Source organism: Salvelinus alpinus, chromosome 11, assembly GCF_045679555.1.
Source record: "Salvelinus alpinus chromosome 11, SLU_Salpinus.1, whole genome shotgun sequence".
NCBI lineage: Eukaryota > Metazoa > Chordata > Actinopteri > Salmoniformes > Salmonidae > Salvelinus > Salvelinus alpinus.
This window is the reverse complement of record NC_092096.1, coordinates 5546745-5574088: the sequence shown is the minus strand read 5'-3', so window position 1 is coordinate 5574088 and position 27344 is coordinate 5546745. Positions and strand designations below refer to the sequence as shown.

At 44.5% G+C, this 27344-nt stretch overlaps 1 protein-coding gene across 2 annotated transcripts in view; it reads left to right on the top strand.

Annotated features, from left to right (window-relative positions):
• ano2b (anoctamin 2b) overlaps positions 1 to 27344 on the top strand; it is a 191303-nt gene that overhangs the window by 48325 nt on the left and 115634 nt on the right. For both annotated transcript variants that reach the window (XR_011666777.1, XM_071331598.1), the window contains 4 exons: positions 4516 to 4571; positions 4735 to 4779; positions 8148 to 8212; positions 11434 to 11568. Coding sequence is in view for 1 of the 2 variants with exons in the window: in XM_071331598.1 (XP_071187699.1) it covers positions 4516 to 4571; positions 4735 to 4779; positions 8148 to 8212; positions 11434 to 11568 (301 nt within the window). In the remaining variant the exon portion in view is untranslated. The remainder of the gene's footprint in view (positions 1 to 4515; positions 4572 to 4734; positions 4780 to 8147; positions 8213 to 11433; positions 11569 to 27344) is intronic.

The following is a 27344-nucleotide window of genomic DNA, read 5'->3' as shown; positions in this document are numbered from 1 at the left end:
TTAATAACACACTACCATCCCCTGTCTAATTAATAACACACTACCCTCCCCTGTCTAATTAATAACACACTACCCTCCCCTGTCTAATAAATAACACGCTACCCTGCCCTGTCTAATAAATAACACACTACCCTCCCCTGTCTAATAAAAAACACACTACCCTGCCCTGTCTAATTAATAACATACTACCCTCCCCTGTCTAATAAATAACACACTACCCTCCCCTGTCTAATAAATAACACACTACCCTGCCCTGTCTAATAAATAACACGCTACCCTGCCCTGTCTAATAAATAACACACTACCCTCCCCTGTCTAATAAAAAACACACTACCCTGCCCTGTCTAATAAATAACACACTACCCTCCCCTGTCTAATAAATAACACACTACCCTCCCCTGTCTAATTAATAACACACTACCCTCCCCTGTCTAATTAATAACACACTACCATCCCCTGTCTAATAAATAACACACTACCATCCCCTGTCTAATAAATAACACACTACCCTCCCCTGTCTAATAAATAACACACTACCCTCCCCTGTCTAATAAATAACACACTACCCTCCCCTGTCTAATAAATAACACACTACCCTCCCCTGTCTAATAAATAACACACTGCCCTCCCCTGTCTAATAAATAACACACTACCCTCCCCTGTATAATTAATAACACACTACCCTCCCCTGTCTAATTAATAACACACTACCCTCCCCTGTCTAATTGATAACACACTACCCTAACCTGTCTAATAAATAACACACTACCCTCCCCTGTCTAATAAATAACACACTACCCTCCCCTGTCTAATAAATAACACACTACCCTCCCCTGTCTAATTAATAACACACTACCCTCCCCTGTCTAATTAATAACACACTACCCTCCCCTGTCTAATTAATAACACACTACCCTCCCCTGTCTAATTAATAACACACTACCCTCCCCTGTCTAATAAATAACACACTACCCTCCCCTGTCTAATAAATAACACACTACCCTCCCCTGTCTAATAAATAACACACTACCCTCCCCTGTCTAATTAATAACACACTACCCTCCCCTGTCTAATTAATAACACACTACCCTCCCCTGTCTAATTAATAACACACTACCCTCCCCTGTCTAATTAATAACACACTACCCTCCCCTGTCTAATAAATAACACACTACCCTCCCCTGTCTAATAACACACTACCCTCCCCTGTCTAATAAATAACACACTACCCTCCCCTGTCTAATAAATAACACACTACCCTCCCCTGTCTAATAAATAACACACTACCCTCCCCTGTCTAATAAATAACACACTACCCTCCCCTGTCTAATAAATAACACACTACCCTCCCCTGTCTAATAAATAACACACTACCCTCCCCTGTCTAATAAATAACACACTACCCTCCCCTGTCTAATAACACACTACCCTCCCCTGTCTAATAACACACTACCCTCCCCTGTCTAATTAATAACACACTACCCTCCCCTGTCTAATTAATAACACACTACCCTCCCCTGTCTAATTAATAACACACTACCCTCCCCTGTCTAATTAATAACACACTACCCTCCCCTGTCTAATAAATAACACACTACCCTCCCCTGTCTAATAGATAACACACTACCCTCCCCTGTCTAATAAATAACACACTACCCTCCCCTGTCTAATAACACGCTACCCTCCCCTGTCTAATAACACGCTACCCTCCCCTGTCTAATCAATAACACGCTGCCCTCCCCTGTCTAATCAATAACACGCTGCCCTCCCCTGTCTAATAAATAACACACTACCCTCCCCTGTCTAATAACACACTACCCTCCCCTGTCTAATAACACACTACCCTCCCCTGTCTAATAACACACTACCCTCCCCTGTCTAATAACACACTACCCTCCCCTGTCTAATAACACGCTACCCTCCCCTGTCTAATCAATAACACGCTGCCCTCCCCTGTCTAATCAATAACACGCTGCCCTCCCCTGTCTAATCAATAACACGCTGCCCTCCCCTGTCTAATAAATAACACGCTACCCTCCCCTGTCTAATAACACACTACCCTCCCCTGTCTAATAACACACTACCCTCCCCTGTCTAATAAATAACACACTACCCTCCCCTGTCTAATAACACACTACCCTCCCCTGTCTAATAACACGCTGCCCTCCCCTGTCTAATCAATAACACGCTGCCCTCCCCTGTCTAATAAATAACACGCTACCCTCCCCTGTCTAATAACACACTACCCTCCCCTGTCTAATAACACACTACCCTCCCCTGTCTAATAACACACTACCCTCCCCTGTCTAATAAATAACACACTACCCTCCCCTGTCTAATAAATAACACACTACCCTCCCCTGTCTAATAAATAACACACTACCCTCCCCTGTCTAATAAATAACACACTACCCTCCCCTGTCTAATAAATAACACACTACCCTCCCCTGTCTAATAAATAACACACTACCCTCCCCTGTCTAATAAATAACACACTACCCTCCCCTGTCTAATAACACACGACCCTCCCCTGTCTAATAAATAACACACTACCCTCCCCTGTCTAATAAATAACACACTACCCTCCCCTGTCTAATAAATAACACACTACCCTCCCCTGTCTAATAAATAACACACTACCCTCCCCTGTCTAATAAATAACACACTACCCTCCCCTGTCTAATAAATAACACACTACCCTCCCCTGTCTAATAAATAACACACTACCCTCCCCTGTCTAATAAATAACACACTCCTCCCCTGTCTAATAAATAACACACTACCCTCTTCCTCCTCCTAGTTTGAGGTTCTGTTCTTCATGTAAAACTAGATGCTAGCTAGATGAATAGGATTCACGCCAGCTTATAAAGTAAAAGGTTAACTACATACAGCATCTTGTTTCGTCTGTATTGGTAAAAGGTAAGGGTAATGCAGGAACGTGAGCACGGAGTGCTTCTCAAATGGACCATTTTATGCATGGTATTATACATATTAGGAAACACCCTCTGTCTTTCTCTCTCTCTTCGCCTGAGCCTCTCTCTCTCCCCCTCTCTTCCCAGTTCCCTTTATTGTCCTTTCTCTCTTTCTCTCTCTCTCCCCCCTCTCTACCCAGTTCCCTTTATCGTCCTCTCTCTCTCCCCCTCTCTTCCCAGTTCCCTTTATTGTCCTCTCTTTCTATCTCTCTCTCTCCCCCCTCTCTTCCCTCTTCCCAGTTCCCTTTATCGTCCTCTCTCTCCCCCTCTCTTCCCAGTTCCCTTTATTGTCCTCTCTTTCTATCTCTCTCTCTCCCCCCTCTCTTCCCTCTTCCCAGTTCCCTTTATCGTCCTCTCTCCCTTTCCCCCTCTTCCCAGTTCCCTTTATCGTCCTCTCTCTCCCCAGTTCCCTTTATTGTCCTCTCTCTCTCCCCCTCTCTTCCCAGTTACCTTTATCGTCGTCTCTCCCTCTCCCCCTCTCTTCCCAGTTCCCTTTATCGTCCTCTCTCTCTCCCCCTCTCTTCCCAGTTCCCTTTATAGTCCTCTCTTTCTTTCTCTATTTCTCTCTCTCTCGCTCCCCCTCTCTTCTCAGTTCCCATTATCATCCTCTCCTCTCCTGAGGTGGGTTGTGGGGTCAGGCTGAGATTGAAGCAGAGGCATATGGGAGTTGTGGTCCCTGTAGCTGTGCTGTGATTGGCTCGTTGGTGAAGCTAATCACTGTGATGTTTCTGGCTTCATAGAGGTCTTGTTAATTAGTTCATGAGGTAATGAATCAATTAGTTAAAGCTGTTCCCACTGAGCTCATTCCTGTCCTGTCCTCTCCTGCCCTCTCCTCTCATCTCCTGCCCTCTCCTCTCATCTCATGCCCTCTCCTCTCATCTCATGCCCTCTCCTCTCCTCTCCTCTCCTCTCCTCTCCTCTCCTCTCTTGCCCCCACCAGACCACTTCTCTCCTCTCCTCTCTTCTCCTGCCCTCTCCTCTCCTCCTCTCCTCTCTTGCCCCCACCCCACCACTTCTCTCCTCTCCTCTCTTCTCCTGCCCTCTCCTCTCCTCCTTTCCTCTCTTGCCCCCACCCCACCACTTCTCTCCTCTCCTCTCTTCTCCTGCCCTCTCCTCTCCTCCTCTCCTCTCTTGCCCCCACCCCACCACTTCTCTCCTCTCCTCTCTTCTCCTGCCCTCTCCTCTCCTCCTCTCCTCTCTTGCCCCCACCCCACCACTTCTCTCCTCTCCTCTCTTCTCCTGCCCTCTCCTCTCCTCCTCTCTTCTCTTGCCCCCACCCCACCACTTCTCTCCTCTCCTCTCTTCTCCTGCCCTCTCCTCTCCTCCTCTCTTCTCTTGCCCCCACCCCACCACTTCTCTCCTCTCCTCTCTTCTCCTCTCCTCTCCTCTCCTCTCCTCTCCTCTCCTCTCCTGCCCCCACCCCACCACTTCTCCCCTCTCTGAATGGGAAAGCTGATACAGATCACTGAAGCATCTCTCACTAATATTAGATGAGTTTGTTGATACATTGAGTAACCGACACCTCTCCCTCTTTCTCTCTCAGGCATCGCCACATTAATAGCTAAAGGTGTCTATGATTCTGCCTTCCCTCTCCATGATGTAAGTGACAGTTCCTGTCCTTCCAGCTGCACATACAGTATTTGTGGTAATGTTACTGTTAACCTCGTGATAATGTTGATCTTGATAACGCAAACTGTAATACACTGTGAGCTTTCTAATTGTGTTGTGATTGGTGTGTCTGACTCCCCCCCCCTCTCTGCAGGGGGATTATAAGGTCGTGGGTCACTCGGAGAGGAATGACAGACAGGTAACTGCTGCTCTACTGTACTGTTGTTACAACCTGCCTCAAGATTGTAACTAACAATGGGAAACCACACACTGAATGAAGGAATAACACAATGAATGTATTCCATAAATAAACCATCACAACAATAATCAGATGAGGCCTGACGGTCAGTAAATTAGGTGTCAACTGCCAACGCAACAACGAAACAACCAAAGCTATTTACAGAGAGAGGAATCTCTCGCTGAACGGGGAAACAGTGGCTTCATGCCACAGCTGAGCTGTCACAGGTGTACCCTATCAGCACTGACCACCCTCCCAGCTCCGCCCACCTCTCCTACTCCGCCCACCAATCTGCTACAGGAAGTAAACCCAGCAGGGAGGGGCCGTAACACTGTACTCTACTACTCCACCCACCAATCTGCTACAGGAAGTAAACACAGTAGACAGAGCAGGGAGGGGCCGTAACACTGTACTCTACTACTCCACCCACCAATCTGCTACAGGAAGTAAACACAGTAGACAGAGCAGTGATTTTCTGTAACACTGTATTCTGCTACTCCGCTCGTTAGTCGGCTACAGGAAGTAAACACAGTAGACAGTGTAGGGTGGGGCCATTTCTACTGTTATGTGTTTCTATGTTGGGCTATTAATGTGCCTGATATGAAGTTCTCACATTAGACAGAGCAGGTAGGGGTTGTGACGCTGTACTCTACTGACTTCGAGAACCATATCTGCTACAGGTAGGCTGTTCTCACTAGTTTGTTTAGTGAGGTGATTGTAACTTCCGTGCTCTGCTGCTCTGTGCACCAATCTGCTACGGGACTGTTTATACGGTTTGTTCAGTTTTATGTAGTGGCTGTTACACTGTACTCGTGAGTACTCTATTCGCTGATCTGTTATAGTAAGTTAACACAGTAGATAGATCAGGTTGGGGTCGTAACTACTGTACGTCTTCTACTTCATTCACCAATCTGCTACAGGTAGTATTCACAGTAGTTCTTAGCAGGTAGGTTTCGTAACATTGTAATTTACTACTAAATTCATTAATCTGCTACAGTCAGTAAACCAGTCGACTGAGCAGTGATTGGTCCGTAACACTGTACTCTACTACTCCATCCATCAATCTGCTACAGGAAGTAAACACAGTAGACAGAGCAGGGAGGGATCGTAACGACTGTACTCTGTTACACCACCCACCAATCTGCTACAGGAAGTAAACACAGTAGACAGAGCAGGGAGGGGCCGTAACACTGTACTCTACTACTCCACCCACCAATCTGCTGCAGGAAGTAAACCCAGCAGACAGAGCAGGGAGGGGCCGTAACACTGTACTCTACTACTCCACCCACCAATCTGCTGCAGGAAGTAAACACAGTAGACAGAGCAGGGAGGGGCCGTAACACTGTACTCTACTACTCCACCCACCAATCTGCTGCAGGAAGTAAACACAGTAGACAGAGCAGGGAGGGGCCGTAACACTGTACTCTACTACTCCGCCCACCAATCTGCTACAGGAAGTAAACACAGTAGACAGAGCAGGGAGGGGCCGTAACACTGTACTCTACTACTCCGCCCACCAATCTGCTACAGGAAGTAAACACAGCAGACAGAGCAGGGAGGGGCCGTAACACTGTACTCTACTACTCCGCCCACCAATCTGCTACAGGAAGTAAACACAGTAGACAGAGCAGGGAGAGGCCGTAACACTGTACTCTACTACTCCGCCCACCAATCTGCTACAGGAAGTAAACACAGCAGACAGAGCAGGGAGGGGCCATAACACTGTACTCTACTACTCCCCCCACCAATCTGCTACAGGAAGTAAACACAGTAGACAGAGCAGGGAGGGGCCGTAACACTGTACTCTACTACTCCACCCACCAATCTGCTACAGGAAGTAAACACAGTAGACAGAGCAGGGAGGGGCCGTAACACTGTACTCTACTACTCCACCCACCAATCTGCTACAGGAAGTAAACACAGTAGACAGAGCAGGGAGGGGCCGTAACACTGTACTCTACTACTCCACCCACCAATCTGCTACAGGAAGTACTACAGTGCTTCCCAAACTGGGGGTTGGGACCCACTTGTGGGTCCAGGTGGGTCACAGGATTTAGCTTTAAAACGTATTTAGCTTTAAAACGGCAACATTTTCTCTCTGCTGCCAAGATGTTTTGTGTTTTTCACACTCAATTCTCAACCCTAACACTCAACCCTGACCCTCAACCCTCAACCCTGACCCTCAACCCTCAACCCTGACCCTCAACCCTCAACCCTCAACCCTGACCCTCAACCCTGACCCTCAACCCTCAAACCTAACACTCAACCCTGACACTCAACCCTCAACCCTTAACCCTCAACCCTCAACCCTTAACCCTCAACCCTTAACCCTCAACCCTGACCCTCAACCCTCAACCCTGACCCTCAACCCTCAACCCTGACCCTCAACCCTGACCCTCAACTCTCAACCCTCAACCCTGACCCTCAACCCTGACCCTCAACCCTCAACCCTGACCCTCAACCCTCAACCCTGACCCTCAACCCTCAACCCTGACCCTCAACCCTCAACCCTGACCCTCAACCCTCAACCCTGACCCTCAACCCTGACCCTCAACCCTGACCCTCAACTCTCAACCCTCAACCCTGACCCTCAACCCTGACCCTCAACCCTCAATCCTGACCCTCAACCCTCAACCCTGACCCTCAACCCTGACCCTCAACCCTCAACCCTGACCCTCAACCCTCAACCCTGACCCTCAACCCTGACCCTCAACCCTGACCCTCAACTCTCAACCCTCACACTCAACCCTCACGTTGGGTCACGAAAAAACACCTCAATTGGTGGGTCATGAAGAAAAAACATTTGGGAACCCCTGATGTACTCTACTCTGATGTCTGTATTGTACTCTGATGTCTGTCTGTACTCTGATGTCTGTACTCTACTCTGATGTCTGTACTGTACTCTGATGTCTGTACTCTACTCTGATGTCTCTACTCTACTCTGATGTCTCTACTCTACTCTGATGTCTCTACTCTACTCTGATGTCTGTATTGTACTCTACTCTGATGTCTGTATTGTACTCTACTCTGATGTCTGTACTCTACTCTGATGTCTGTACTCTACTCTGATGTCTGTACTCTACTCTACTCTGATGTCTGTACTCTACTCTGATGTCTGTACTCTACTCTACTCTGATGTCTGTACTCTACTCTGATGTCTGTACTATACTCTGATGTCTGTACTCTACTCTGATGTCTGTACTCTCCTCTGATGTCTCTACTCTACTCTGATGTCTGTATTGTACTCTACTCTGATGTCTGTACTCTACTCTGATGTCTGTACTCTACTCTACTCTGATGTCTGTACTCTGATGTCTGTTCTGTCTAAGCTGCTGCATGATGAGTGGGCCAGATATGGAGCCTTCTACAAATACCAACCTGTGGACCTCATCAGGTATCAACATTACTACATTATTACCTCATTACCAACAATACTATGTTATTACATCATTACATTATCAGATACCAACATTACCACAACTATATTACATTATCATCCGGTACCAACATTACAGCATTATTATTTCATTACATTATCGCCAGGTGCCCATGTTATTGTCCCATCGGGTACCTACATTATTATTACATTATCAGGTATTTACACCATTATTACATTATCACCAGGTACCTACATTATTGTTACATTATCAGCAGGTAACCACATTATTGTTACATTATCATCAGGTACCTACATTATTATTACAATATCATCAGGTACCAGCATTACTACAATGTTACCATATTACTACATTACATTATCAGATACCAACATTACTATGCTATTACTACATTACATTATCTGGTATCAACAGTACATTATTACTACATTACATTATCAGATACCAACATTACTATGTTATTACTACATTACATTATCATCAGGTATCAACACTACATTATTACCACATTACATTTTCAGATACCAACATTACTATGCTATTACTACATTATCACCAGGTATCAACACTACATTATTTCTACATTACATTATCAGATACCAACATCACTATGCTATTACTACATTACATTATCTGATATCAACATTACATTATTACTGCATTACATTATCAGGTACCACCATTACTATGCTATTAATACATTACATTATCACCAGGTATCAACACTACATTATTATTACATTACATTATCAGATACCAACATTACTATGCTATTACTACATTACATTATCATCAGGTATCAACACTACATTATTACTACATTACATTATCAGATACAAACATTACTATGCTATTACTACATTACATTATCGGGTACCGACATTACTATGCTATTAATACATTACATTATCATCAGGTATCAACACTACATTATTACTACATTACATTATCAGATACCAACATTACTATGCTATTACAACATTACATTATCATCAGGTATCAACACTACATTACATTATCAGGTACCAACATTACTATGCTATTACTACATTACATTATCTGGTATCAACACTACATTATTAATACATTACATTATTAGATACCAATACTACTACATTATTACTACATAGCATGATCATTAGATGCCATTATTACTACATTACATTGTCATCATTTGTTACAGAGCAACTTACAGAAACAATTAGGGTTAAGTGCCTTGCTCATGGGCCCATTGAGCGAAAAAAAAAAAATGTATTTAAAAAATATATATAGTTTTAATTATTTTCACCTGGTCGCCTCAAGGATTGAAACCAGCGACCTTTCGGTTACTTGCCCAACGCTCTTAATCGCAAAAAAAACCTGCTGCCCCGTCAATAGTTACCAACATTAGCAGATTATTACTACATTATCATCGATCATTATTACTAGTGAATCCAAACCCCAATAGCAGCCTCATCAGGTATAAGGACGGGTCTCTATTAGTACATTACATTATCATCAGGTATCAGCACCGGTCTCTATTAGTACATTACATTATCATCAGGTATCAGCGCCAGTCTCTATTAGTACATTACATTATCATCAGGTATCAGCGCCAGTCTCTATTAGTACATTACATTATCATCAGGTATCAGCGCCAGTCTCTATTAGTACATTACATTATCATCAGGTATCAGCGCCAGTCTCTATTAGTACATTACATTATCATCAGGTATCAGCGCCAGTCTCTATTAGTACATTACATTATCATCAGGTATCAGCGCCAGTCTCTATTAGTACATTACATTATCATCAGGTATCAGCGCCAGTCTCTATTGGTACATTACATTATCATCAGGTATCAGCACCGGTTTATATTGGTACATTACATTATCATCAGGTATCAGCGCCAGTCTCTATTAGTACATTACATTATCATCAGGTATCAGCACCGGTCTCTATTAGTACATTACATTATCATCAGGTATCAGCATCGGTCTCTATTGGTACATTACATTATCATCAGGTATCAGCACCGGTCTCTATTAGTACATTACATTATCATCAGGTATCAGCACCGGTCTCTATTGGTACATTACATTATCATCAGGTATCAGCACCGGTCTCTATTGGTACATTACATTATCATCAGGTATCAGCTCCGGTCTCTATTAGTACACTACATTATCATCAGGTATCAGCACCGGTCTCTATTAGTACATTGCATTATCATCAGGTATCAGCACCGGTCTCTATTAGTACATTGCATTATCATCAGGTATCAGCACCGGTCTCTATTAGTACATTACATTATCATCAGGTATCAGCACCGGTCTCTATTAGTACATTACATTATCATCAGGTATCAGCGCCAGTCTCTATTGGTACATTACATTATCATCAGGTATCAGCACCGGTCTCTATTAGTACATTACATTATCATTAGGTATCAGCACCAGTCTCTATTAGTACATTACATTATCATCAGGTATCAGCACCGGTCTCTATTAGTACATTACATTATCATCAGGTATCAGCGCCAGTCTCTATTGATACATTACATTATCATCAGGTATCAGCACCAGACTCTATTAGTACATTACATTATCATCAGGTATCGGCACCAGTCTCTATTAGTACATTACATTATCATCAGGTATCAGCACCAGACTCTATTAGTACATTACATTATCATCAGGTATCGGCACCAGTCTCTATTAGTACGTTACATTATCATCAGGTATCAGCACCAGTCTCTATTAGTACGTTACATTATCATCAGGTATCAGCGCCAGTCTCTATTAGTACATTACATTATCATCAGGTATCAGCACCGGTCTCTATTGGTACATTACATTATCATCAGGTATCAGCACCAGTCTCTATTAGTACATTACATTATCATCAGGTATCAGCACCAGTCTCTATTAGTACATTACATTATCATCAGGTATCAGCACCAGTCTCTATTAGTACATTACCATCAGGTATCAGCACCAGTCTCTATTAGTACATTACATTATCATCAGGTATCAGCACAAGTCTCTATTAGTACATTGCATTATCATCAGGTATCAGCACCAGTCTCTATTGGTACATTATCATCAGGTACCAGGACCAGTCTCTATTAGTACACTACATTATCATCAGGTATCAGCACCAGTCTCTATTAGTACATTACAATGCTGCATTATATTCAGGATCACACATCTGACTGCTGATGACCTCTGACTTACAGGAAGTACTTTGGGGAGAAGATCGGTCTGTACTTCGCCTGGCTGGGGGTCTATACTCAGCTGCTCATACCAGCCTCTCTGGTTGGGATTATCGTCTTCTGCTACGGCTGTTACACTGTGGATATGGACGTACCCAGGTACACACACACACACACACACACACACACACACACACACACACACACACACACACACACACACACACACACACACACACACACACACACACACACACACACACACACACACAGACCAGCTACATGCCAGGTACACACAGACCAGCTACATGCCAGGTACACACAGACCAGCTACATGCCAGGTACACACAGACCAGCTACATGCCAGGTACACACACAGACCAGCTACATGCCAGGTACACACACAGACCAGCTACATGCCAGGTACACACAGACCAGCTACATGCCAGGTACACACCCAGACCAGCTACATGCCAGGTACACACACAGACCAGCTACATGCCAGGTACACACAGACCAGCTACATGCCAGGTACACACACAGACCAGCTACATGCCAGGTACACACACAGACCAGCTACATGCCAGGTACACACACAGACCAGCTACATGCCAGGTACACACACACAGACCAGCTACATGCCAGGTACACACACAGACCAGCTACATGCCAGGTACACACACAGACCAGCTACAGGCCAGGTACACACACAGACCAGCTACATGCCAGGTACACACTCTAGTCTTGTCTGTGTGTAGGAGGAACATTGAGTGGAAACAACAGCTGAACAGGAAAGCCCTGGGGCCTCGTTTAGAAACCTTGTGTACGTACAAAGTATGCCCCAAAACATGCACCTGCCAGTTTTCAGGCAAAAGATGGCATTTATAAAAACTGAGAATGCGCTTATCCTCCTGCGAACATTAGACCTTGCGTATGTTTCTGGTGTTTGAAGTCCTGCCAGAAGACAACAGTAGCCTGGTAACCGTATCCAGGAATATATAACTTATTCAGAACATCAGCTGAATATAACAGGATGCCGTTAGTGAGAACATCAGCTGAATATAACAGGATGCCATTAGTGAGAACATCAGCTGAATATAACAGGATGCCATTAGTGAGAACATCAGCTGAATATAACAGGATGCCATTAGTGAGAACATCAGCTGAATATAACAGGATGCCGTTAGTGAGAACATCAGCTGAATATAACAGGATGCCATTAGTGAGAACATCAGCTGAATATAACAGGATGCCATTAGTGAGAACATCAGCTGAATATAACAGGATGCCGTTAGTGAGAACATCAGCTGAATATAACAGGATGCCGTTAGTGAGAACATCAGCTGAATATAACAGGATGCCGTTAGTGAGAACATCAGCTGAATATAACAGGATGCCGTTAGTGAGAACATCAGCTGAATATAACAGGATGCCATTAGTGAGAACATCAGCTGAATATAACAGGATGCCATTAGTGAGAACATCAGCTGAATATAACAGGATGCCATTAGTGAGAACATCAGCTGAATATAACAGGATGCCATTAGTGAGAACATCAGCTGAATATAACAGGATGCCGTTAGTGAGAACATCAGCTGAATATAACAGGATGCCATTAGTGAGAACATCAGCTGAATATAACAGGATGCCATTAGTGAGAACATCATCCGAATATAACAGGATGCCGTTAGTGAGAACATCAGCTGAATATAACAGGATGCCATTAGTGAGAACATCAGCTGAATATAACAGGATGCCATTAGTGAGAACATCAGCCGAATATAACAGGATGCCATTAGTGAGAACATCAGCTGAATATAACAGGATGCCGTTAGTGAGAACATCAGCTGAATATAACAGGATGCCATTAGTGAGAACATCAGCTGAATATAACAGGATGCCATTAGTGAGAACATCAGCTGAATATAACAGGATGCCATTAGTGAGAACATCAGCTGAATATAACAGGATGCCGTTAGTGAGAACATCAGCTGAATATAACAGGATGCCATTAGTGAGAACATCAGCTTAATATAACAGGATGCCATTAGTGAGAACATCAGCTGAATATAACAGGATGCCATTAGTGAGAACATCAGCTGAATATAACAGGATGCCATTAGTGAGAACATCAGCTGAATATAACAGGATGCCATTAGTGAGAACATCAGCTGAATATAACAGGATGCCGTTAGTGAGAACATCAGCTGAATATAACAGGATGCCGTTAGTGAGAACATCAGCTGAATATAACAGGATGCCGTTAGTGAGAACATCAGCTGAATATAACAGGATGCCATTAGTGAGAACATCAGCTGAATATAACAGGATGCCGTTAGTGAGAACATCAGCTGAATATAACAGGATGCCGTTAGTGAGAACATCAGCTGAATATAACAGGATGCCGTTAGTGAGAACATCAGCTGAATATAACAGGATGCCGTTAGTGAGAACATCAGCTGAATATAACAGGATGCCGTTAGTGAGAACATCAGCTGAATATAACAGGATGCCGTTAGTGAGAACATCAGCTGAATATAACAGGATGCCATTACTGAGAACATCAGCTGAATATAACAGGATGCCATTAGTGAGAACATCAGCTGAATATAACAGGATGCCGTTAGTGAGAACATCAGCTGAATATAACAGGATGCCATTAGTGAGAACATCAGCTGAATATAACAGGATGCCATTAGTGAGAACATCAGCTGAATATAACAGGATGCCGTTAGTGAGAACATCAGCTGAATATAACAGGATGCCGTTAGTGAGAACATCAGCTGAATATAACAGGATGCCGTTAGTGAGAACATCAGCTGAATATAACAGGATGCCATTAGTGAGAACATCAGCTGAATATAACAGGATGCCATTAGTGAGAACATCAGCTGAATATAACAGGATGCCATTAGTGAGAACATCAGCTGAATATAACAGGATGCCGTTAGTGAGAACATCAGCTGAATATAACAGGATGCCATTAGTGAGAACATCAGCTGAATATAACAGGATGCCATTAGTGAGAACATCAGCTGAATATAACAGGATGCCATTAGTGAGAACATCAGCTGAATATAACAGGATGCCATTAGTGAGAACATCAGCTGAATATAACAGGATGCCATTAGTGAGAACATCAGCTGAATATAACAGGATGCCATTAGTGAGAACATCAGCTGAATATAACAGGATGCCATTAGTGAGAAGAATCTATTTTATCTTTGCGTTCTAAAATAGAGGCATATTTCCTTCGGTTTACTTAATTTACATGATCACTGGAGAATAAATTCCTCACCTTTTCTGACTGTGATGGTTTCCTAGGCTACTCGTGCAATAGCCTATAGGCCTACAACCAGGTAGGATAGGCTACCATTCATCCCACCTGTCATTTTAAATGGACCCACTTCAGTAGTAAAAAGATACAGATATAATTGTTAGAAAAACAAGCCCGTTAGCGGCCGCTATAGTCATTTAAAGAGAGGCCCGTTAGCGGCCGCTATAGTCATTTAAAGAGAGGCCCGTTAGCGGCCGCTATAGTCATTTAAAAGAGAGGCCCGTTAGCGGCCGCTATAGTCATTTAAAAGAGAGGGCCGTTAGCGGCCGCTATAGTCATTTAAAGAGAGGCCCGTTAGCGGCCGCTATAGTCATTTAAAGAGAGGCCCGTTAGCGGCCGCTATAGTCATTTAAAAGAGAGGCCCGTTAGCGGCCTCTATAGTCATTTAAAGAGAGGCCCGTTAGCGGCCGCTATAGTCATTTAAAAGAGAGGCCCGTTAGCGGCCTCTATAGTCATTTAAAAGAGAGGCCCGTTAGCGGCCTCTATAGTCATTTAAAGAGAGGCCGTTGATGGTTCTATAGAGTTCCTCTGTTCAGTGTCTGTGGTCTTTTGCCCATCTTTTTTTATTTTATTGGCCAGTCTGATGTTTGGCTCTTTTCTTTGCAACTCTGCCTAGGAGGCCAGCATCCCGGAGTTGCCTCTTCAGTGTTGACGTTGAGACTGGTGTTTTGCGGGTACTATTTAATAAAGCTGCCAGTTGAGGACTTGTGAGGCATCTGTTTCTCAAACTAGACACTCTAATGTACTTGTTCTCTTGCTCAGTTGTGCACCGGGGCCTCCCACTCCTCTTTCTATTCTGGTTAGGGCCAGTTTGCGCTGTTCTGTGAAGGGAGTAGTACACAGCGTTGTACGAGATCTTCAGATTCTTGGAAATTTCTCGCATGGAATAGCCTTCATTTCTCAGAACAAGAATAGACTGACGAGTTTCAGAAGAAAATTATTTGTTTCTTGCCATTTTGAGCCTGTAATCGAACCCACAAATGCTGATGCTCCAGATACTCAACTAGTCTAAAGAAGGGCAGTTGTATTGCTTCTTTAAACAGAATAACAGTTTTCAGCTGTGCTAACATAATTGCAAAATGGTTTTCTAATGATAAACTTAGATTAGCTAACACAATGTGCCATTAGAACACAGGAGTGCTGGTTGCTGATAATGGGCCTCTGTACGCCTATGTAGATATTCCATAAAAAATCAGCCGTTTCCAGCTACAATAGTCATTTACAACATTAACAATGTCTACACTGTATTTATGACAAATTTGATGCTATTTTAATGGACAAAAAATTTGCTTTTCTTTCAAAAACGAGGACATTTCTAAGTGACCCCAAACATTTGAGTGGTAGTGTAGAGATCACAATCATTGTAGAAACGTAATACATAGATATCATTATCAGGTTCTCTATTTCCTTTAGATACTGTCTCCGCCTATTGCCAATACCTCCAAAGTATACAGCAGATAAAGGTGTTATTGTCTCCATAGAAGGTGACTGATGGGTGTTATTGTCCCCATAGAAGGTGACTGATGGGTGTTATTGTCCCCATAGAAGGTGACTGATGGGTGTTATTGTCCCCATAGAAGGTGACTGATGGGTGTTATTGTCCCCATAGAAGGTGACTGATGGGTGTTATTGTCCCCATAGAAGGTGACTGATGGGTGTTATTGTCCCCATAGAAGGTGACTGATGGGTGTTATTGTCTCCATAGAAGGTGACTGATGGGTGTTATTGTCTCCATAGAAGGTGACTGATGGGTGTTATTGTCCCCATAGAAGGTGACTGATGGGTGTTATTGTCCCCATAGAAGGTGACTGATGGGTGTTATTGTCTCCATAGAAGGTGACTGATGGGTGTTATTGTCTCCATAGAAGGTGACTGATGGGTGTTATTGTCCCCATAGAAGGTGACTGATGGGTGTTATTGTCTCCATAGAAGGTGACTGATGGGTGTTATTGTCCCCATAGAAGGTGACTGATGGGTGTTATTGTCTCCATAGAAGGTGACTGATGGGTGTTATTGTCTCCATAGAAGGTGACTGATGGGTGTTATTGTCCCCATAGAAGGTGACTGATGGGTGTTATTGTCTCCATAGAAGGTGAATGATGGGTGTTATTGTCTCCATAGAAGGTGACTGATGGGTGTTATTGTCTCCATAGAAGGTGACTGATGGGTGTTATTGTCCCCATAGAAGGTGAATGATGGGTGTTATTGTCTCCATAGAAGGTGACTGATGGGTGTTATTGTCTCCATAGAAGGTGACTGCTGGGTGTTATTGTCCCCATAAAAGGTGACTGATGGGTGTTATTGTCCCCATAGAAGGTGAATGATGGGTGTTATTGTCTCCATAGAAGGTGACTGATGGGTGTTATTGTCCCCATAGAAGGTGACTGATGGGTGTTATTGTCCCCATAGAAGGTGACTGATGGGTGTTATTGTCCCCATAGAAGGTGACTGATGGGTGTTATTGTCCCAATAGAAGGTGACTGATGGGTGTTATTGTCCCCATAGAAGGTGACTGATGGGTGTTATTGTCCCCATAGAAGGTGACTGATGGGTGTTATTGTCTCCATAGAAGGTGACTGATGGGTGTTATTGTCCCCATAGAAGGTGACTGATGGGTGTTATTGTCCCCATAGAAGGTGACTGATGGGTGTTATTGTCTCCATAGAAGGTGACTGATGGGTGTTATTGTCTCCATAGAAGGTGACTGATGGGTGTTATTGTCCCCATAGAAGGTGAATGATGGGTGTTATTGTCCCCATAGAAGGTGACTGATGGGTGTTATTGTCCCCATAGAAGGTGACTGATGGGTGTTATTGTCTCCATAGAAGGTGACTGATGGGTGTTATTGTCCCCATAGAAGGTGAATGATGGGTGTTATTGTCTCCATAGAAGGTGACTGATGGGTGTTATTGTCCCCATAGAAGGTGACTGATGGGTGTTATTGTCCCCATAGAAGGTGAATGATGGGTGTTATTGTCCCCATAGAAGGTGAATGATGGGTGTTATTGTCTCCATAGAAGGTGACTGATGGGTGTTATTGTCTCCATAGAAGGTGACTGATGGGTGTTATTGTCCCCATAGAAGGTGACTGATGGGTGTTATTGTCCCCATAGAAGGTGACTGATGGGTGTTATTGTCCCCATAGAAGGTGACTGATGGGTGTTATTGTCCCCATAGAAGGTGACTGATGGGTGTTATTGTCTCCATAGAAGGTGAATGATGGGTGTTATTGTCCCCATAGAAGGTGAATGATGGGTGTTATTGTCTCCATAGAAGGTGACTGATGGGTGTTATTGTCCCCATAGAAGGTGACTGATGGGTGTTATTGTCCCCATAGAAGGTGACTGATGGGTGTTATTGTCTCCATAGAAGGTGAATGATGGGTGTTATTGTCCCCATAGAAGGTGACTGATGGGTGTTATTGTCCCCATAGAAGGTGACTGATGGGTGTTATTGTCCCCATAGAAGGTGACTGATGGGTGTTATTGTCTCCATAGAAGGTGACTGATGGGTGTTATTGTCCCCATAGAAGGTGACTGATGGGTGTTATTGTCTCAATAGAAGGTGACTGATGGGTGTTATTGTCCCCATAGAAGGTGACTGATGGGTGTTATTGTCCCCATAGAAGGTGACTGATGGGTGTTATTGTCCCCATAGAAGGTGACTAATGGGTGTTATTGTCTCCATAGAAGGTGACTGATGGGTGTTATTGTCCCCATAGAAGGTGACTGATGGGTGTTATTGTCCCCATAGAAGGTGACTGATGGGTGTTATTGTCCCCATAGAAGGTGACTGATGGGTGTTATTGTCCCCATAGAAGGTGACTGATGGGTGTTATTGTCCCCATAGAAGGTGACTGATGGGTGTTATTGTCCCCATAGAAGGTGACTGATGGGTGTTATTGTCCCCATAGAAGGTGACTGATGGGTGTTATTGTCTCCATAGAAGGTGACTGATGGGTGTTATTGTCCCCATAGAAGGTGAATGATGGGTGTTATTGTCCCCATAGAAGGTGACTGATGGGTGTTATTGTCCCCATAGAAGGTGACTGATGGGTGTTATTGTCTCCATAGAAGGTGACTGATGGGTGTTATTGTCCCCATAGAAGGTGACTGATGGGTGTTATTGTCCCCATAGAAGGTGACTGATGGGTGTTATTGTCTCCATAGAAGGTGATTGATGGGTGTTATTGTCTCCATAGAAGGTGACTGATGGGTGTTATTGTCCCCATAGAAGGTGACTGATGGGTGTTATTGTCCCCATAGAAGGTGACTGATGGGTGTTATTGTCTCCATAGAAGGTGACTGATGGGTGTTATTGTCCCCATAGAAGGTGACTGATGGGTGTTATTGTCTCCATAGAAGGTGACTGATGGGTGTTATTGTCCCCATAGAAGGTGACTGATGGGTGTTATTGTCCCCATAGAAGGTGACTGATGGGTGTTATTGTCTCCATAGAAGGTGACTGATGGGTGTTATTGTCCCCATAGAAGGTGACTGATGGGTGTTATTGTCCCCATAGAAGGTGAATGATGGGTGTTATTGTCCCCATAGAAGGTGACTGATGGGTGTTATTGTCCCCATAGAAGGTGACTGATGGGTGTTATTGTCCCCATAGAAGGTGACTGATGGGTGTTATTGTCCCCATAGAAGGTGACTGATGGGTGTTATTGTCCCCATAGAAGGTGACTGATGGGTGTTATTGTCCCCATAGAAGGTGAATGATGGGTGTTATTGTCCCCATAGAAGGTGACTGATGGGTGTTATTGTCCCCATAGAAGGTGACTGATGGGTGTTATTGTCCCCATAGAAGGTGACTGATGGGTGTTATTGTCCCCATAGAAGGTGACTGATGGGTGTTATTGTCCCCATAGAAGGTGACTGATGGGTGTTATTGTCTCCATAGAAGGTGACTGATGGGTGTTATTGTCCCCATAGAAGGTGAATGATGGGTGTTATTGTCTCCATAGAAGGTGACTGATGGGTGTTATTGTCCCCATAGAAGGTGACTGATGGGTGTTATTGTCCCCATAGAAGGTGACTGATGGGTGTTATTGGCTCCATAGAAGGTGACTGATGGGTGTTATTGTCTCCATAGAAGGTGACTGATGGGTGTTATTGTCCCCATAGAAGGTGACTGATGGGTGTTATTGTCCCCATAGAAGGTGAATGATGGGTGTTATTGTCCCCATAGAAGGTGACTGATGGGTGTTATTGTCCCCATAGAAGGTGACTGATGGGTGTTATTGTCCCCATAGAAGGTGACTGATGGGTGTTATTGTCTCCATAGAAGGTGACTGATGGGTGTTATTGTCCCCATAGAAGGTGACTGATGGGTGTTATTGTCCCCATAGAAGGTGACTGATGGGTGTTATTGTCCCCATAGAAGGTGACTGATGGGTGTTATTGTCCCCATAGAAGGTGACTGATGGGTGTTATTGTCCCCATAGAAGGTGACTGATGGGTGTTATTGTCCCCATAGAAGGTGACTGATGGGTGTTATTGTCTCCATAGAAGGTGACTGATGGGTGTTATTGTCCCCATAGAAGGTGACTGATGGGTGTTATTGTCCCCATAGAAGGTGACTGATGGGTGTTATTGTCTCCATAGAAGGTGACTGATGGGTGTTATTGTCCCCATAGAAGGTGACTGATGGGTGTTATTGTCCCCATAGAAGGTGACTGATGGGTGTTATTGTCTCCATAGAAGGTGACTGATGGGTGTTATTGTCCCCATAGAAGGTGACTGATGGGTGTTATTGTCCCCATAGAAGGTGAATGATGGGTGTTATTGTCTCCATAGAAGGTGACTGATGGGTGTTATTGTCCCCATAGAAGGTGACTGATGGGTGTTATTGTCCCCATAGAAGGTGACTGATGGGTGTTATTGTCCCCATAGAAGGTGACTGATGGGTGTTATTGTCCCCATAGAAGGTGACTGATGGGTGTTATTGTCCCCATAGAAGGTGACTGATGGGTGTTATTGTCCCCATAGAAGGTGACTGATGGGTGTTATTGTCCCCATAGAAGGTGAATGATGGGTGTTATTGTCCCCATAGAAGGTGACTGATGGGTGTTATTGTCCCCATAGAAGGTGACTGATGGGTGTTATTGTCCCCATAGAAGGTGACTGATGGGTGTTATTGTCCCCATAGAAGGTGACTGATGGGTGTTATTGTCCCCATAGAAGGTGACTGATGGGTGTTATTGTCTCCATAGAAGGTGACTGATGGGTGTTATTGTCCCCATAGAAGGTGAATGATGGGTGTTATTGTCTCCATAGAAGGTGACTGATGGGTGTTATTGTCCCCATAGAAGGTGACTGATGGGTGTTATTGTCCCCATAGAAGGTGACTGATGGGTGTTATTGGCTCCATAGAAGGTGACTGATGGGTGTTATTGTCTCCATAGAAGGTGACTGATGGGTGTTATTGTCCCCATAGAAGGTGACTGATGGGTGTTATTGTCCCCATAGAAGGTGAATGATGGGTGTTATTGTCCCCATAGAAGGTGACTGATGGGTGTTATTGTCCCCATAGAAGGTGACTGATGGGTGTTATTGTCCCCATAGAAGGTGACTGATGGGTGTTATTGTCTCCATAGAAGGTGACTGATGGGTGTTATTGTCCCCATAGAAGGTGACTGATGGGTGTTATTGTCCCCATAGAAGGTGACTGATGGGTGTTATTGTCCCCATAGAAGGTGACTGATGGGTGTTATTGTCCCCATAGAAGGTGACTGATGGGTGTTATTGTCCCCATAGAAGGTGACTGATGGGTGTTATTGTCCCCATAGAAGGTGTCTGATGGGTGTTATTGTCTCCATAGAAGGTGACTGATGGGTGTTATTGTCCCCATAGAAGGTGACTGATGGGTGTTATTGTCCCCATAGAAGGTGACTGATGGGTGTTATTGTCTCCATAGAAGGTGACTGATGGGTGTTATTGTCCCCATAGAAGGTGACTGATGGGTGTTATTGTCCCCATAGAAGGTGACTGATGGGTGTTATTGTCTCCATAGAAGGTGACTGATGGGTGTTATTGTCCCCATAGAAGGTGACTGATGGGTGTTATTGTCCCCATAGAAGGTGAATGATGGGTGTTATTGTCTCCATAGAAGGTGACTGATGGGTGTTATTGTCCCCATAGAAGGTGACTGATGGGTGTTATTGTCCCCATAGAAGGTGACTGATGGGTGTTATTGTCCCCATAGAAGGTGACTGATGGGTGTTATTGTCCCCATAGAAGGTGACTGATGGGTGTTATTGTCTCCATAGAAGGTGAATGATGGGTGTTATTGTCTCCATAGAAGGTGACTGATGGGTGTTATTGTCCCCATAGAAGGTGACTGATGGGTGTTATTGTCCCCATAGAAGGTGACTGATGGGTGTTATTGTCTCCATAGAAGGTGACTGATGGGTGTTATTGTCCCCATAGAAGGTGACTGATGGGTGTTATTGTCCCCATAGAAGGTGACTGATGGGTGTTATTGTCCCCATAGAAGGTGACTGATGGGTGTTATTGTCCCCATAGAAGGGGACTGATGGGTGTTATTGTCCCCATAGAAGGTGACTGATGGGTGTTATTGTCCCCATAGAAGGTGACTGATGGGTGTTATTGTCCCCATAGAAGGTGACTGATGGGTGTTATTGTCTCCATAGAAGGTGACTGATGGGTGTTATTGTCCCCATAGAAGGTGACTGATGGCTGTTATTGTCCCCATAGAAGGTGACTGATGGGTGTTATTGTCTCCATAGAAGGTGACTGATGGGTGTTATTGTCTCCATAGAAGGTGACTGATGGGTGTTATTGTCCCCATAGAAGGTGACTGATGGGTGTTATTGTCTCCATAGAAGGTGACTGATGGGTGTTATTGTCCCCATAGAAGGTGACTGATGGGTGTTATTGTCTCCATAGAAGGTGACTGATGGGTGTTATTGTCTCCATAGAAGGTGACTGATGGGTGTTATTGTCCCCATAGAAGGTGACTGATGGGTGTTATTGTCTCCATAGAAGGTGACTGATGGGTGTTATTGTCCCCATAGAAGGTGACTGATGGGTGTTATTGTCCCCATAGAAGGTGAATGATGGGTGTTATTGTCCCCATAGAAGGTGACTGATGGGTGTTATTGTCCCCATAGAAGGTGACTGATGGGTGTTATTGTCCCCATAGAAGGTGACTGATGGGTGTTATTGTCCCCATAGAAGGTGACTGATGGGTGTTATTGTCCCCATAGAAGGTGACTGATGGGTGTTATTGTCCCCATAGAAGGTGACTGATGGGTGTTATTGTCTCCATAGAAGGTGACTGATGGGTGTTATTGTCTCCATAGAAGGTGACTGATGGGTGTTATTGTCCCCATAGAAGGTGACTGATGGGTGTTATTGTCCCCATAGAAGGTGACTGATGGGTGTTATTGTCCCCATAGAAGGTGACTGATGGGTGTTATTGTCTCCATAGAAGGTGACTGATGGGTGTTATTGTCTCCATAGAAGGTGACTGATGGGTGTTATTGTCTCCATAGAAGGTGACTGATGGGTGTTATTGTCCCCATAGAAGGTGACTGATGGGTGTTATTGTCTCCATAGAAGGTGACTGATGGGTGTTATTGTCCCCATAGAAGGTGACTGATGGGTGTTATTGTCCCCATAGAAGGTGAATGATGGGTGTTATTGTCCCCATAGAAGGTGACTGATGGGTGTTATTGTCCCCATAGAAGGTGACTGATGGGTGTTATTGTCTCCATAGAAGGTGACTGATGGGTGTTATTGTCTCCATAGAAGGTGACTGATGGGTGTTATTGTCTCCATAGAAGGTGACTGATGGGTGTTATTGTCCCCATAGAAGGTGACTGATGGGTGTTATTGTCTCCATAGAAGGTGACTGATGGGTGTTATTGTCCCCATAGAAGGTGACTGATGGGTGTTATTGTCCCCATAGAAGGTGACTGATGGGTGTTATTGTCCCCATAGAAGGTGACTGATGGGTGTTATTGTCCCCATAGAAGGTGACTGATGGGTGTTATTGTCTCCATAGAAGGTGACTGATGGGTGGTATTGTCCCCATAGAAGGTGACTGATGGGTGTTATTGTCCCCATAGAAGGTGACTGATGGGTGTTATTGTCCCCATAGAAGGTGACTGATGGGTGGTATTGTCCCCATAGAAGGTGACTGATGGGTGTTATTGTCCCCATAGAAGGTGAATGATGGGTGTTATTGTCCCCATAGAAGGTGAATGATGGGTGTTATTGTCCCCATAGAAGGTGACTGATGGGTGTTATTGTCTCCATAGAAGGTGACTGATGGGTGTTATTGTCCCCATAGAAGGTGACTGATGGGTGTTATTGTCTCCATAGAAGGTGACTGATGGGTGTTATTGTCCCCATAGAAGGTGACTGATGGGTGTTATTGTCCCCATAGAAGGTGACTGATGGGTGTTATTGTCCCCATAGAAGGTGACTGATGGGTGTTATTGTCCCCATAGAAGGTGACTGATGGGTGTTATTGTCCCCATAGAAGGTGACTGATGGGTGTTATTGTCCCCATAGAAGGTGACTGATGGGTGTTATTGTCCCCATAGAAGGTGACTGATGGGTGTTATTGTCCCCATAGAAGGTGACTGATGGGTGGTATTGTCCCCATAGAAGGTGACTGATGGGTGTTATTGTCTCCATAGAAGGTGACTGATGGGTGTTATTGTCCCCATAGAAGGTGACTGATGGGTGTTATTGTCTCCATAGAAGGTGACTGATGGGTGTTATTGTCCCCATAGAAGGTGACTGATGGGTGTTATTGTCTCCATAGAAGGTGACTGATGGGTGTTATTGACTCCATAGAAGGTGACTGATGGGTGTTATTGTCCCCATAGAAGGTGACTGATGGGTGTTATTGTCTCCATAGAAGGTGAATGATGGGTGTTATTGTCCCCATAGAAGGTGACTGATGGGTGTTATTGTCCCCATAGAAGGTGACTGATGGGTGTTATTGTCCCCATAGAAGGTGACTGATGGGTGTTATTGTCCCCATAGAAGGTGACTGATGGGTGTTATTGTCCCCATAGAAGGTGACTGATGGGTGTTATTGTCTCCATAGAAGGTGACTGATGGGTGTTATTGTCTCCATAGAAGGTGACTGATGGGTGTTATTGTCCCCATAGAAGGTGACTGATGGGTGTTATTGTCTCCATAGAAGGTGACTGATGGGTGTTATTGTCCCCATAGAAGGTGACTGATGGGTGTTATTGTCCCCATAGAAGGTGAATGATGGGTGTTATTGTCCCCATAGAAGGTGACTGATGGGTGTTATTGTCCCCATAGAAGGTGACTGATGGGTGTTATTGTCCCCATAGAAGGTGACTGATGGGTGTTATTGTCCCCATAGAAGGTGACTGATGGGTGTTATTGTCCCCATAGAAGGTGACTGATGGGTGTTATTGTCCCCATAGAAGGTGACTGATGGGTGTTATTGTCTCCATAGAAGGTGACTGATGGGTGTTATTGTCTCCATAGAAGGTGACTGATGGGTGTTATTGTCCCCATAGAAGGTGACTGATGGGTGTTATTGTCTCCATAGAAGGTGACTGATGGGTGTTATTGTCCCCATAGAAGGTGACTGATGGGTGTTATTGTCTCCATAGAAGGTGACTGATGGGTGTTATTGTCCCCATAGAAGGTGACTGATGGGTGTTATTGTCTCCATAGAAGGTGACTGATGGGTGTTATTGTCCCCATAGAAGGTGAATGATGGGTGTTATTGTCCCCATAGAAGGTGACTGATGGGTGTTATTGTCCCCATAGAAGGTGACTGATGGGTGGTATTGTCCCCATAGAAGGTGACTGATGGGTGTTATTGTCCCCATAGAAGGTGACTGATGGGTGTTATTGTCCCCATAGAAGGTGACTGATGGGTGGTATTGTCCCCATAGAAGGTGACTGATGGGTGTTATTGTCCCCATAGAAGGTGAATGATGGGTGTTATTGTCTCCATAGAAGGTGACTGATGGGTGTTATTGTCCCCATAGAAGGTGACTGATGGGTGTTATTGTCCCCATAGAAGGTGACTGATGGGTGTTATTGTCTCCATAGAAGGTGACTGATGGGTGTTATTGTCCCCATAGAAGGTGACTGATGGGTGTTATTGTCCCCATAGAAGGTGAATGATGGGTGTTATTGTCCCCATAGAAGGTGAATGATGGGTGTTATTGTCCCCATAGAAGGTGACTGATGGGTGTTATTGTCTCCATAGAAGGTGACTGATGGGTGTTATTGTCCCCATAGAAGGTGACTGATGGGTGTTATTGTCTCCATAGAAGGTGACTGATGGGTGTTATTGTCCCCATAGAAGGTGACTGATGGGTGTTATTGTCCCCATAGAAGGTGACTGATGGGTGTTATTGCCCCCATAGAAGGTGACTGATGGGTGTTATTGTCCCCATAGAAGGTGACTGATGGGTGTTATTGTCCCCATAGAAGGTGACTGATGGGTGTTATTGTCCCCATAGAAGGTGACTGATGGGTGTTATTGTCCCCATAGAAGGTGACTGATGGGTGTTATTGTCCCCATAGAAGGTGACTGATGGGTGTTATTGTCTCCATAGAAGGTGACTGATGGGTGTTATTGTCCCCATAGAAGGTGACTGATGGGTGTTATTGTCTCCATAGAAGGTGACTGATGGGTGTTATTGTCCCCATAGAAGGTGACTGATGGGTGTTATTGTCTCCATAGAAGGTGACTGATGGGTGTTATTGACTCCATAGAAGGTGACTGATGGGTGTTATTGTCCCCATAGAAGGTGACTGATGGGTGTTATTGTCTCCATAGAAGGTGACTGATGGGTGTTATTGTCCCCATAGAAGGTGACTGATGGGTGTTATTGTCCCCATAGAAGGTGACTGATGGGTGTTATTGTCCCCATAGAAGGTGACTGATGGGTGTTATTGTCCCCATAGAAGGTGACTGATGGGTGTTATTGTCCCCATAGAAGGTGACTGATGGGTGTTATTGTCCCCATAGAAGGTGACTGATGGGTGTTATTGTCCCCATAGAAGGTGACTGATGGGTGTTATTGTCCCCATAGAAGGTGACTGATGGGTGTTATTGTCCCCATAGAAGGTGACTGATGGGTGTTATTGTCCCCATAGAAGGTGACTGATGGGTGTTATTGTCCCCATAGAAGGTGACTGATGGGTGTTATTGTCCCCATAGAAGGTGACTGATGGGTGTTATTGTCCCCATAGAAGGTGACTGATGGGTGGTATTGTCCCCATAGAAGGTGACTGATGGGTGTTATTGTCTCCATAGAAGGTGACTGATGGGTGTTATTGTCTCCATAGAAGGTGACTGATGGGTGTTATTGTCCCCATAGAAGGTGACTGATGGGTGTTATTGTCTCCATAGAAGGTGACTGATGGGTGTTATTGTCCCCATAGAAGGTGACTGATGGGTGTTATTGTCTCCATAGAAGGTGACTGATGGGTGTTATTGTCTCCATAGAAGGTGACTGATGGGTGTTATTGTCCCCATAGAAGGTGACTGATGGGTGTTATTGTCTCCATAGAAGGTGACTGATGGGTGTTATTGTCCCCATAGAAGGTGACTGATG